Source organism: Rousettus aegyptiacus, unplaced genomic scaffold (genome assembly GCF_014176215.1).
Source record: "Rousettus aegyptiacus isolate mRouAeg1 unplaced genomic scaffold, mRouAeg1.p scaffold_m13_p_8, whole genome shotgun sequence".
NCBI classification, from domain to species: Eukaryota; Metazoa; Chordata; class Mammalia; order Chiroptera; family Pteropodidae; genus Rousettus; species Rousettus aegyptiacus.
The window spans coordinates 66463508-66478234 of record NW_023416311.1 but is presented as its reverse complement, the minus strand read 5'-3'; the positions used below and the strand labels follow the sequence as shown (position 1 = coordinate 66478234).

The 14727-nt window shown below is 32.5% G+C and overlaps 1 protein-coding gene across 1 annotated transcript in view; it reads right to left on the bottom strand.

Moving 5' to 3' along the window:
- Positions 1-14727, bottom strand: part of HOMER1 (homer scaffold protein 1) — a 113111-nt gene that overhangs the window by 6921 nt on the left and 91463 nt on the right. Inside the window, exons 6-8 of the mRNA XM_016118826.2 lie at positions 12459-12615; positions 8886-8996; positions 8164-8244 (exon numbers count right to left, since the gene is read on the bottom strand). Coding sequence (XP_015974312.1) covers positions 8164-8244; positions 8886-8996; positions 12459-12615 — 349 coding nt within the window. The remainder of the gene's footprint in view (positions 1-8163; positions 8245-8885; positions 8997-12458; positions 12616-14727) is intronic.

Sequence of the window (14727 nt, the reverse complement as noted above, 5' to 3'; positions counted from 1 at the left end):
ATTTGTTAGATATGGGGTCTACAACACCAGAACAATTTAAGCAAAATTAAACAATTATTATTACCACCATCAATGAACCAGATCCTGTATTATTTAATCTAAATAAAAGCTATAGAATAATTATCTCTACTGATATCTGATTCACATCTTAAGCTCTTACGAGATATATTATTGCCCTATTAGATTATTAACATTTATATATAACAGGACATATATACAAGTCTTACTAATTCGACAGGAAGATGAGTAAAAGACATACAAATTTTGAAGAAGAGTTATTCAATAATTATTTACTGAGCATCTTTGATGCACTAGGCACTGAAAATACAGCAGAAAATAAACAGAGATGATCCCTGTTTTAATGCATTGTAAAAGGAGGACATGGGAAATAAAGAAGTAAACAGAACAGATTTCTAGGAAGATGACTGTGTTCACTGATATCTCCCAAACTATGTAAACCAAAAATAAGAACAAATACAACTGCACAAATCCTACGACTTCAATGTAACTAGAACTACACAAACCTCAAATTACCTACAATTAGGAAATACAAGCACCAATTTCGAGCCTGGAGATTTCTCAAGCTCTCTCTAACCCTTGCAGAGGGCAAGGCAGGCTGTGAAGGCAATGCACAGGAGAGGTTAGGGGCGAACGAGAAGCCTGAGATTGAACCCCAAGAAAGAGAAAGACCATTGAAAGTGCAAAAATACTGAAAAAACAAATAAAAAAATTTTGGTGGACCAGAGCAGACTACAAGAAATGGACTCAACGGTGCACACAAGACATGAGGAAGCAATCTTGGAACGGTAATACTTCTGAGGAAAAGAGAGTAAAAAGAGAAAGGAACCTGTTGGAATAGTATGGAAAAGGGGGAAAGCAGCAACACAGAAATTTAGACTCTTCCAAGACAAAAGAAAATTAAAATACTGAAAGATACACAACCTCTCCAGCACTCTCCCCCAAAAGAGGATGTTTTTGAATTAAAGAATGTGTAAGCCACCCCGAACTGCCACCCTATCCACTAAATACAAAGGTGCATACAATCTTCATCTACACAAACTATTATAAAATAAAAACAGAAAATGATACCCTAGACACTTTCAGTGGATGAAAATACGCCCCCAAACCCTATAAAAACATAAGAAATTCTAAATGAATCCTTTATTCTGAATCAAATGTTCTCAAATAAACATTAAAAAAAAAAAAGTCAGGTAATCACACACTAAAAACAGAAGTGGGCCAAAAAATTGAAAAACAGGAGCGCTGATTAAATCCCTGATAAAGAAAAAGGCAAAATCATATTAAAAATAAAGACTGAATTATAAGATGTCCAAGGAAAAATAGATTTGAATAAAAACTATTTTTATTCAATTATTATTTTAAAAATACAAGGAAATTAAAGCAAGATAAAGAAAGTAGGGGAAATAGTCAGAGAAAAAGTGGTTAAAACAGAAGACAAGAAAAGACAACCCAATTACATATCACTGGAGCTCCTGAAGAAGAAAAACACAGCATTAGGACAGAAGTAATATTTAAAACTTTTACACAAGAAAACTTGGTGGGAAAAAAGGAAGATCTGAATCTACAAATTAAAAGGGCCCACCACGTAAGCTGGGAAAACTGACCATCAACAATCATATCTGATAAATATCAGATATGATTAGCTTTTAAAAATAAAGGAAAAATCCTCAGGGCATACAAACAGAATGAGCCTAAAATTTCCAAGGCCAAAAATTTAGGCTGGAATCAGACTTCTCAAAAGCAATATAAAACAAGGTAATAATGGAGAAGCATTTTTAAGGGTCTCAAAGAAAGAAAATTATGAACCAATGATTTTATGTCTAGCTATCATCCACATACTGTCTGTTTTTAAAAAACAGCTGAAACATGCAAGAAAATATAAATTCATGAGCTCTTCTGAAACCATCTACTAGAGGATAAGCTTTTCTTCAACCAACAGATTACTGTGGAAACTTCAGAAAAAAGACTGATGGTGATCATCTAATATATTTAATGTATATCAAAACTAAAACAAAAGTAGATGTTTAAAAAATATAAAAATGTACTTATTCCGACAAGATAGAAAATAATGCAAATAAAAATAAGAAAAAAGAAAAGAGAAGAGCAGAATAAGCACATTATTGAATACATAATAGTTTAAAGTCAAAAATATCATTAAAAAATAACAAAACAGTGAAATGTTAATATGAATACAGTTAACCAGGAGTATTTTTTAAAAGGCATCAGTTAAAAGGTAAACATAACAATAAAGTTAAGTCAATTTTAAGTATCAAAAAATATAAAAAAGAACAAAGAACATATCATATGAAGGAAAAACTCAAATTAATATAGAATATAGAAATTATTACATAAGATGATGAGTCGAGACCAAGCAAAAATCATATCGACAAATATGACTATATGACTGAGTTACAAAGCAGAATAAAATATCAGTTTGGCTCACAAAGCACTATCCAAATATATGTACACAACACACAAGGAACATTCACAAAACTAATCATATGTTAATTAGGTCATAAACAAGTAATAGTAAGATATATTAAGTATAAATGTCACAAAAAATACTGTGATCACAATGCAATAAACTAGGAATTTATGATAAAATTATAAAATAAAAAGCTCTCTCCACCTAGAAATTTATTAGAAAGGCCAAAATAATGAGATGGGTTCAAAATAGTGAAGGATTGTAATACTGGTAGAAAATGTGGCAAAGGAAGACTTTTTTAATGCTAAAAGCCATAGCTTACAATGAAAATATAACAATTACATTTAACACAGCAGCCACCTTTAATAAGTATAAATTATAGGAGATGTACGGAGATAGATAAAAACAACTATAAGAGATTTTAATATGCCATTTTCAGTATAGGACAAATCAAGTAGAAGAAAAAAATGGTAAGGATATAGAAGACCTAAATTCCAAAATCAATAAAGAGGCTTTATAAAAATTGATCATATATTAGATCTCAAAAAAATCTAGCAGTAAATTATGTGAAGAAGAAATTATGCGAAAAAATCCTTGTGATCACAATGCAATAAAACTAGAAATTAACTAAATAAAAAATATAAAAAGGTCCTTCCACCGGGAAATTAAAATACTTTATATTAAACATCTCTTGCATGAAAAATAAAACCAAAATTACAGAATTTCAAGAAAATAATGATAATGAAAACACTAAATATCAGAATCTATGAAATACACTTAAAGCAATGAGCCAAGGAAAATCTATAGCTTTAAAAACATATAAATAAAAGTAAAAGAATGAAAGATGTTTAAACTCACTCATAATATGAGATACACAAATTAAAACTACCATTTTTTACCTATTGCACATTGCCAAAAGTTAAAAAGTATGAGAGCACATTTCATCAGTGAGGTTGTAGAGGAAGAGGCACTTATGATGTGAGGGGGAACTGACATAACCCATTACGTAGGGGAATTTGACAATATTTAACAGAACTGCATGTTTACCTTCTCACTTTGAAATCTTGCTTCTAAGAATTTATCCTGAAGATACGCCTTTAATAATAACAAAATACATGTGCGCAAGATTATTTGTTGTCCTGTTGCAGAATACTGGAAACAACTTAAATACCCATACAAAGAGGGATGGCTGAATGAACTATCACACACACAAATGAAGTACTATGCAGCTATAAAAAATGAACAAGATCTCTGAACTGATAGTGATTTCCAGGAAATATCTTAGACAAAAAAAGGAAAGTGCAAAAGAGTAACCTAGAGTATGTTACCATTTGTGTAAGAAAAAGGAGAGTGGGGATAAAACACGCACACACACACACACAACAGATGTATCTGTTTATTTGTGTAAACAGAAATACCAAAAGGGAAAATGAGAAACTCACTGGTTACCTACAGAGTGCAGATGGCAATGGGGTAGGAAGGATGGGGCTGAAACCAAGATAGACTGGAGTGGAAAGAATGCTACTGTTCTGAAGATATCTTTCTGAATACTTCTGACTTCTAGAACCATGGTAATACTTATATACTCAGTAAATGTATATAAAAAATAAGGAAGAATGGAGAAAAAACAAAAATGGAGTACAACAGGACACAAATGAACATAATTGTTATTTCAAATGAATAACCAAACCAACTGAAGAGGGGGAGTAGAAGAACTAATACAGTTAACTTCTGAACACAAGCTAAGGACAAAAAGAATTATACCCATCTCTAGTTAGTAAGTTTTTTGTTTTTATTTTTGTTTTGCAGTGGTATGAATTAGCAATTCAGAAATTCCTTTCTAGGACTGAGTAAGTAAATATATTGCGGTTAGTGGGCATCAGGTTTCTTAACATTGGGAAAAGGAGTTACATAAAAATGGGGAAGGTTAGAATGAACTCCATAGTACTGGGCTGCAATGGGAGGTATGAGCATGGATTCAGTTAAAAATTCTCTCTCTCTCTCTCTCTCTCTCTCTCTCTCTCTCTCTCTCTCTCTCTCTCTCTCTCTCGCTTGCTATTGAAATGGACACAATGTGGCATGTGTACTTCTAGCTCTGTTTATTAAGAGGGCATAAACACAATGACATCTCAATAGCAAAAAGCACATTTAATGACCAGATCTTGGTTTCTAAAAACTAGTCTTTGTTAAAAGAAATTTCTCCTTGGAGAAACAGTTACTTTCAAGACTGGAGCTAAGAAAATACAAGATAAGCCTGGAAGATCTAGTTGTGCTAAAAACAGGAAGAAGTTCTTTAAAAAAGGATAGGGTCACATCCAAAGAACACTGGATCAAAGGGGTTCCCATTGGCCAAATCTAGGACGATCTGAACATCGAAATAAGTAGACAGGATAATGTAATCCTGGAATGAATCCTGGACCAGAAAAACAAATTTTAAATTTTGTTATAAAGAAAATTATTAGGACAATTACAAGAATCTGAATAAACTCTTTAGACAAATAATTTATTGATTTTGATAGCTATGTAAGAGAATGCCCTTACTTTAAAAAAAAAAAATGATCTTTAAAGTATTTAGAGGTAAAGGAATATCATAGTTGCAAATTATTCTCAAACTTTCCAGGAAAGAAATAGCAGGATATTTACAGAGAGTTCCAGAATGATATGTATATATGGCAAATTGTTAACAGTTGAGGGAAATAAGTGAAAGGTATATGACGATCTTTGTATTATTCTTACAACTTTTTTATAAGTCTTTTTAAACTTCAAAATGAAAAGTTTAAAAAGAAAATGGAGAAACAAAATCTTTTCATATACTGAGTAGTAAGTGTTACAAGAAAAATAAAATACAGTGATACTAGAGTGTCTAGGGCAGAGGTGGGGGGCTGCAGAGCAGTGCAGGAGAGAAATTAACATGTAAACCAAGACCTAAATTACAGGTAAAAGCCAGACCATTTGAAGATCTAGGGGCTTAAAACTCCAGGCAAGGATATTCGATGAACTCTAAGGTAAAAATGCTCTTGTAGCATTCAAGGTACAGAAAGATGATAAATGATTAAAACATAGAAAATTATTCAGTCTTACTTGTAATTAAAATAATAATAATAATAAATAGTGAGCTATCCCTTTATTCCCTCTCAGGTAGGAAAGATGGGAAGAGCACAATAACCAGTGGTTATCCTGCCTTTCCAGATGTCAATTTCTCAGCATGAGAACTTTTAAAACATTGACACAAAGTAATTCTCCTCTAAGGTTATTTTAAAGAAACAGAAAGGCAAAAAGATTTATGTTAAAAGATTCATTACTTATTATAGCTAACATTGGAAACAACATAAATTGCCATCCCTGTAAGAATGTTCGAAGAAAACTATGGTACCTCTATACTGGAGAATATTATGCAGCCATATGACATGTGTGGCCTATGACATAACGTTCAGTTAGGAAAGCAAGATTAAAAAAAAAAGGTATCTATGTCTCAGGTAAAGAAAAAGTTATTCAAACAGACACTGAAGGGAGGAATTGCCAAATGTTCTACCTTTAGGATAATGATACTATGGTTCTTTTTTCTTTTTTTTTTTTTGGCTATGTTACATTTTTCTAATTTTTTTACAATGAGCATATGTTACATTCACATTTGAAAAAAAACAACTTGAAAATTAGAAAAATCATATCATACTATTCTTAATTTACTCATACCTATGAATTTTCTATACATACTCATACCTACACAATCCAATTCTATGTACTGCAATTTCAGAAAAAGTTCCTCCACCATTCAAGGAACTTAATGATCCCAATTTTCTAGACTGAACTTATGATTGGATGTTCAAGTGTGTTGGGACTTTTCATAAACAGATGTTTATGTGAAAGGGGCCGGGCTATAGAGGAGTATCTTACTTTAAATTGAAAACAAACAAACAAACAAACAAACAAACAAACAAACAGGTTATTTCCATGGCTTTAACTTTTAGAATTTGTCCTTAGGTTTTCTGAAAGCTTCCCTGTCTTGTTCCAGGTAGGTAGGTTATTTTGATAAGTATTTTTTGATAGTCACAATTCCAGGTGCCAACTATAAATTTTAATTACTGTTCAATCGGTGATGAAATACATTTAGAAGTTTAATATGAATAAATCATCTTCTTGGTTTTTCTGGGGTAATGTAAATGTATATGTAACAAAAAAATTTTTTTTAAAGAATTGTTAAGAATAGCTTGGACGCTTGGCTGCCTGATGCAGTGTGGTAATGCAGAAAGAACAGAGACTTTGGAACCAAAACAATTCTAGGTTTCACTATTTTTCAGCTAAGTGCCTTAATTAAACTTGTTAACATCTCTAAACTGGTGCCTTCCCTTTGAAAATGGGGATACCACACCTGTTACTGTGAGAATTAGAACTAATGTATGTGTTTAGCATATGCCTGAATCACAGAAGGTATTGAAAAAAATAGTAGCCGAAATCAAAACAAACAAAAGGCAAAACTAGATTAAATTTCCCCTATATTTTCCAGCCCTGATTGCGAACTTCATATTTTAGTTCTACAGCAGGATTTCACAACCTTGGCACTACTGACATTTTGGGCTGGCTAATTCAATCTTTAGCAGCATCCTCGGCTTTGACCCATTAGTATCACTGCTCTAACTGTGAAAATCATTTTTGATTTTCTCCACACGTTGTTAAATGTCCCTTGGGGCACAACACTGCCCCCCAGAAAACCACTAATTTACACAGATGATTAAAATGTAGAAACACTTAATAGGGTAAACCAAAACAAGTGACCTCATTCTTCCCAGGCTGCTGAAAGTCAGTGATAAGAGAGGAAAAGGGAAATAGTTCATGAAGCCTCTCTATTGTCAGAGAACTTGACTGCCTCCACTTAAATAGCGGTTGGACAAGTTAGCCTATCCAAACCTGTTTTCTCACATGATTCGTGAGGATTACGTGCATAATATAAATGCTTCACATAGTGTCTGGTTCATAGTAAACACTCAATAAATGCTGGCCATTCTTATTATAATCTAGGTACTCCTTCCAATCCTGGGCTTTTAAGTCCCACCTTTCACCCCTTACCCTCAATTCCCCATTCTATACATACACGTCTTTCTAGTCTAAACCCTAAATGGGTCCTTATCCCTAAATCAGTCCTTCTTGAGGCAGCTAGCCACAGGGACGTAAGTACCTGAACTGTCAGGAAGAGACTTTGCTAATAAATCTAGAAAAATCTTCCCTAACTATGGTTGACTACCACTGGCGCAGAATATGTGTATGTGAATTAGAATCAGGAAGCATGCAGAAAAATAATACGTAAAATTAATTAGACTGAAGAAATAAAAAGAGCACTAACTTGATGTCTATTAGGGCACAACTGATTTAATTCATACATTCATTCAGTGTAACAAAAATGAGCAGAATTTCTAAACAGAATGAAATCCATTCGAGAAATTTTCTTTAAATTCACGATATTTTTTATGTTAAAAGTAGAAATAGCTAAAATAATTTACTAGACAATTTATAAATGACTACCTATGATGATCATAAGCTACCCTAGATGAAATTAAAATCTAATTTTTGAAAAATGAAAGATTAAGTGTAAATCAGAAGTCCTTGGAAAATAAAAAAAAACCAAGAACCTATATAATGGAGTTTCAGAAAAAAAGTCACTACTATGTGAAAGAATGACTGGTGACTAGGTAGAAATGAATAAAAATTTTACTATATCTCACCTGCAATTTCTGAGTCAAAGAGTCCCTCTGTTCTTGTAGTTCTCGGGCATTATCAATTTCTTGTTTTAATCTTTCTATTTCCTAGAAAATAGTAAAGCAATGTCTTTAACAACAACATTTAAGCAATATCAAGGCAAGAGAAAGCCCCGTTTTCCCCCTGAAATTACTATCCTAGTCCTTAAAATGATTTAAAGAGCAGTCCTTTGTACTCACTTTTAGAGAGGTGAATTCATCTTTATAGGCATGTTGTCTAGCACAGAATAATCTTAAGAAATAAGCAACAACTCTAAATTGGTGGCTTTAGTATAGCACTACTTAGAAAACAACAAACTGAATATTTTAAGGTTGCTTCAAGTTTTGTGGATATAATTCTTCCCGGGATAGTATATCTTTTCACTGGAAACCAGAGAAAGCAATAGCTTGAAGAATTCATATAACTTCTAACAGTTTTCTGTTGATCATAGGAATGTAACTCTCATACAGAAGGCAACAGGTAGTATCTCAGTCTGATTGCCTCATCATAGTTCATAACAACAGAAACAAAGATAGGAAAAACATAAACAAGCTTAGTATCACTCAAGAAAAATTCCATCCTAAAAAAACCTCTACAACCTTACCTTATTCCATAAAGTACCTTTATCTGACAAAGAATCTGACAAAGACTCTTACTGTTTGTACACACATTTTAGTTAGATTACAGATGAGTGAAAAGTAGCTAATACCTCTTCCTTCACTTTCAGTGTCTCTTCCAGTTCTTGTATTGTCTGATTTAATTCTGTCTTATGAGTATGCACTGCATTTGCTTGGCTACTAACACATTCAAGCTCGGTCACCTAAAATTAAATGAAAACACGGGTTAAATTACATGACAATTTCAAAGGATTTCTTGCTGAATAGATAATAGGTCCTTGATAGGTGAATAACAAATTTTGAATCAATATATGAAAATTAATTTGGAGAAATATTAAGACAAGGTTTAATGGCTAGAATAGATTCTTTAAAGATATGAACTTAGGACAAAAAAAAGAGCAAAAGAAATAGCTATTTACACGGCTTAGTCATGAAAAGGCTAGGAAAACTTAAGTGATTAGTGACAGTAGAGAACCCTTATAATAAGTCTTTAAAAATTTCTTCTGAAAACACATTCAAAATCAGATATAGTCATCTGCCTTCCATCTGTAGCTTTCAAATTAAATTGGGCTCTGAAAACTGGCCTTGCAGAAGTGAGAAATTTTTCAAATACATTTCCAAAATGTAAGAGAATCTGGAAGAAAAGATATGCTTAAAATATAACCTAAATCATTTGATACTAGAATAGTGTCTCTTATAGCAAAAGACAGTTCTTCTGTCAATATGAATTTACTGAGGGCCCAAATGACAACATAACTTTTAATGAGCATTTGCTACTTTTTGAGAGAACAGAAAAGGGCCTAAAGATTATACCACCAGAGAACAGTCAAAATACACAGAAGTCAACATAAACATACACACAGCTCTTTACACAGATCTTATGCATTTTGACTGACTAGAATACAACAAATTCTAGAATATTAAGCAAACAGCAAATCTCAATCTCTCACATTTTCCAAATATTGAATTAATATCCACTTTATCAAACTACTTCTCATGTCATTTTCTTTCTTTGTATTCATGTTTTAATAGCCTTGCATAAATCTTTATCATCTAGGCCTAAAAAACAAGCTGGCAGTGGACTTAATTATAATCTTTGCCTATTTCTGTGTCTTCTGCAAACTGCTAATATTCATCTTCCATTGTGTGACTCCCACATTAAAAGCCTTTCAATGGCTCAACTTTTTTTACAGTAGTATCATGCACTTGGTAAACATCTCTCGGTTCTCCATGCACTCATCCCAAATTACTTAACCACTTCATCTGGCCAAGACACCCAGTATGTATTTCCAACTAAAAGCAGGCAAGTCTCCTTGTCCTAAGAACAAACCATATTTATACCCACCTTGTTGACTTACCTAGACTGCCTTCTCTTACCTTTTGTAAACCATCCAGATCTTACCAAACCCTCAACTCTCAGCTCAGAATGTACTTTCTCCAGGAAGCCATTCCTATCTGTTAAAGCACTCAAGGGTCTCCTGTCCTCTGGCCCATAAAACTAAACATCTGTTCAAAAATCTTGAGAATTATTTTTTTATTGTTTAATATATATGTTAGTTTTCTTTGTCCAATTAGATAAGAAATTCCTGATGGGGAGTTCTACTTCTGATAATGATGAAGTAGTTTGTACTGAATTAACCTTCCCACAGATAACAATAGCAAATTATGAGCAAATTTTTAAAATCCACTGTTTGAAGGTGCTGGTTAGTGACCAAATTGGGCAAAAGACTGAAAGAAACATCACATTGGATGACATACATATTTACACGTATTTTTGCCTGAAAGCATGCTGTAGTCGGGCTGCATTGCTTGACTAGGACTCAAGCAAAAACCTGTGCTCATATTTCCCTGTGGAGCCTGAGGATATTGGATGCCTCAGAATAACTAGAACATCTAGAAACTGAAGAAATTATATAAAAGAAAGCCCTCAAATAAGCATTTAGAGTTCCCTCAAAGTTTTGGCTGACCCCTGACTAAATACGCACAGGAGTACAGAGAAAGTGGGGAAAAAGCTGGAAGGCTGAAAAAGCTAAGCTATGGTAGTGCTCACCACAGAGAGGACACTTTGAAGTTTGAGTCCCACCAAACTAGAGGGCCTTGGAAAACATCTCTAGCTTCCCACTGAAACCCCAGAAGGATTATTTCTTAGAGAAAAAGATTCCCCAGGACTAAGGGATTCACCCTAGGATTAAGGGTGAAGTAGAATTAAAGCCTAATTCCACTCCTCCACAAATTCAGCAAAATCTACAAGTAATTTAATTGTTTGCTAAAACAAAAATCAACACTATTCAGAGGAAGCTAACAGAATCTAAGGGCCCTACAGCATCTCATTTACAATGTCCAATATACAACTGAAAATGACTAGAAGTAAAGAAAAAGAAAATGCAAACTGTAGTGAAGAAAAAAAAAAAATCTATCTATATATGTACAGACACATATAAAAGGTGAAATAATTGTTGCCGGTACATTTGTAGTACAAAAAAATGCTAAAGGAAGTTATTTAGGCTGATGGAAAATAATATCTGATGGATATTCAGATCTACAGGAAGGAAGAAGAACACTGGAAATTATAAATACATAAGTACATCAAAAGATTCCATTTCTTAAATTCTTTACAATTTGATCGACTCTAAAGCAAAAATTCCTTAAGGGCATAGATTACACAAAAAGGAAATATGATGTCTCCTCAATGAATATTTATTGGCTTATGAGTTAATTATCATAAGTTAATTTTTTATTGGTAAAAACTATATAACATAAAATTTATCATCTTAACCATTTTTAAGTGTACAGTCCAGTAATGTAAAGTAGATTCAAGCTGTTGTGAAACAGATCTCCAGAATTTTTTCATCTTGCAAAATGGAAACTATACTAATTGAACAACAACTTTCCTCTTCCTCCTCCAAGTTAACTTTTATACTTAGGATAGAATGATATTTATGCAGTTTTCTTACTCTCCCTCTGGTCTCTATTCCATTTCTATCCTTCTTCCCCTGTCATCCTGGTTCTACTACATCCTTCAAATTATGCTCTGGTACTAATCAGCCCATTTCCTATGTTCTGTGGAGTTTACTTCTGTGTTATCCTTTTTAAAGAGGGAAATCAGTGATATCTGCCTCCCATTGGGTGAATGCACATGCTTTGAATTTTAAAAATTCTTTATAAGTAATTGTTTGGGCTTCTAATATTAATAGTATTGGGATTTCTGATTTTTCTTTTTCTGCCCCATATTTCTAATATTATCGAATTTTATTAAGAAATTCTACTTCTATTTTTCAAATTTTTCTTTCTTTAAAAACAATAAAATAAAAGCATTTTGTGAACTCAGTGAAATTACATGTCAATTTAGTGTCTCAATTTTCACTGGAAAGGTACAGAAAGAAGAGAATAACTTACCAAAGATCATACAGCTAATAAGTGACAGAAAAGGAATTCAAAATCAGGTCTTTTGGTTCCAAAAAATCGTATATTATTCATTCTCATTAAACTATGGAAAACATCTTTCTTAGCCAATAAGTCCACATATACTATAAACCCACACATATGTTCTGACAACCAACAAAAATCTCCAAAGGGTGTCCCTGTGCTGAATCTACATGTGGATTTCCTCTGATCAAGGAAATCTGTTAGTCATAAAGCCCTAGGGACAGCAGCCCCAAACTTACCCGCTTATGCAGACGTTCTGCTTCCTCTTGATACGCAGCAAGTTGCTGTTTCCATTGTTTCACATTGGCAGTAGACTCCAACAGGGCTGCGGTAAGTTTGGCATTATTTCCTTTGAGGGTAGCCAGTTCAGCCTCCCAATGTTTGCTGATTGCTGAACTAAAATAAAAGAAAAGTCCATCCATTACACTGACGGCACTGTTACTTTGAAAGGACAGCAGTACTCAGTTATATCATTTGGTTCATAGTACATGAATGTTTCAAAGACAACCCCAAAAGAATAAAAACACAAATATTTCGCTGAAATGTTCTTAGTGAAGAAAACCTACAAGAGAAGAAATATTAAAAGTACCAAAGTAGTAGGCTTAGTGTGGAATAGTTCCATTCATTATGACAGATACAGGTATCTACAGAAGAGTTTCTACCCATTTTCTTTTAAGGAATAAACATACCTTGAAAAATATCTATAAACAAAACCTGTATCTTCTGAAATTACTATTATTTCATCTTATTCAGAATTTTAAAACACACAAAACAAAAAAAAATTGCTGTAATAAACAAATTTTACTTCAAGGCTAGACCTAGAAACTGTTCTAATGACTTAATTTGCTAGAATTCCAGTATCGCTTATAGAAAAAAACTAAAACAAGCACATTTTTCCTCATTTAACATTCTACTTGATAAGTTACCGAAAGTTAAGTATCTCAACCAAAACAACTTTCTATTACAAACATAACTTTATTAAGTTGGGGAGACCCCTCTCTTGATAATTCATTTTTTAACTTTCCAATGAAGAAAATAATTATCTCATTTGAAAGGAAAAGGTGGTTTCTCTTTCTAATTATTGAACAGTTTATTCCTATTAGTGAAGTCTACTAATCTCATCTCATCACTAACTAGTGATGATGATAGCTTTCTTTAATCAGGATTTTGGTTTTTGATAAGTCTGCATCACAGAGGTCATGCTTTCATAGGCTGTTATTTTATAGTGATTTTAATATGTTATAAAAAAGAAAGCATAATTTTTATCATCGAAATTTCTAAAGCTTATCATATCAGCATTACAAGATCATTTCTGGGTGTTTGCCAAAAATGCATAACTCTTATTACAACTATGAGAAAACATCCTAAAAACCCAAACTGAGGAAGGGACATTCTACAAAATAACTGATTGGTATACTTTGAAAGTGTCAAGAAGAGGTAAGACTGAGAAAAGAATGGAGGAGACTAAGAAGAAATCATTTTAATGTAATGTGAGATTGTGGACAGGTTCCTAGAACAAAATAGGGACATGGGTGAAAACTGATATTTGTAGTTTAGTTAAGACTATTGTATCAATGTTAATTTTCTGGTTTTGATCATTATATTATGGTTATGTAAGATGTTAACATTAAGGGAAACTGGATAAGAGGTATATGAAAGTCTTCTGCACAATTTTTGTAATTTTTATATGTTTAAAATTATTTAAAATGAAAAGTTAAAAGATTTTATAAGGTTTACTAAGAAAATTTCATCAAAACAGGAAATAGAATCAAACAATAAGATAAGCTATTAATTTAACAACCCATTTCTATCCTTAAAAATAAACTTTTTATTTCTTTTGTGAAATGGTTTTCCAGATTCAGATTTTCTGAGCAAAGCATGCACCAATTCACCTGCTCTAACTGAATTACAGATTTTTTAAAACCACTACAGAGATGAGTTTTATTTAAATAGACCCTTCAATCTGAACATGAAAATCTTATTGAACTAACTTAAACACTTGATATGTGCAAATATCTTTAATCTCTTAAAAATTAAAAAGAAAAATGATTTTGAATATTTACTTATAAAATTCATTCGTCAAAAATTTCATAATTATAAAGATAATCATGTCTTCATAGTAGGAAGAACAAAAAAAAGAGGGTATTTTGCATTTTATTTCTCTAGGTTTTATTTTATAGGATATGGGGGGCAAAATACATCAAGAATTTGAGAACTCAGCCTGGTTCATGATTATTTAAATAATTATTTGTGTGATCTTAAATTTGTCTGTCAACCACTTTGATCTCAGTTCTTCATATGCCAAATAAACAAATTAGTCAAGACCTACACTGTCCAAATGTTAGCCACCAGCTGCATGTGGCCACTTAAATTGCTCAAAATTAAATGAAGTTTAAAAATTCAGCTTCTCAGTCTCAGTAGGCACATTTTAAATACTCAATACCTACACATGGCTAGTAGCTATCATATTAGACAGCAAAGATATAGAACTTCTCATCATATCAGAAA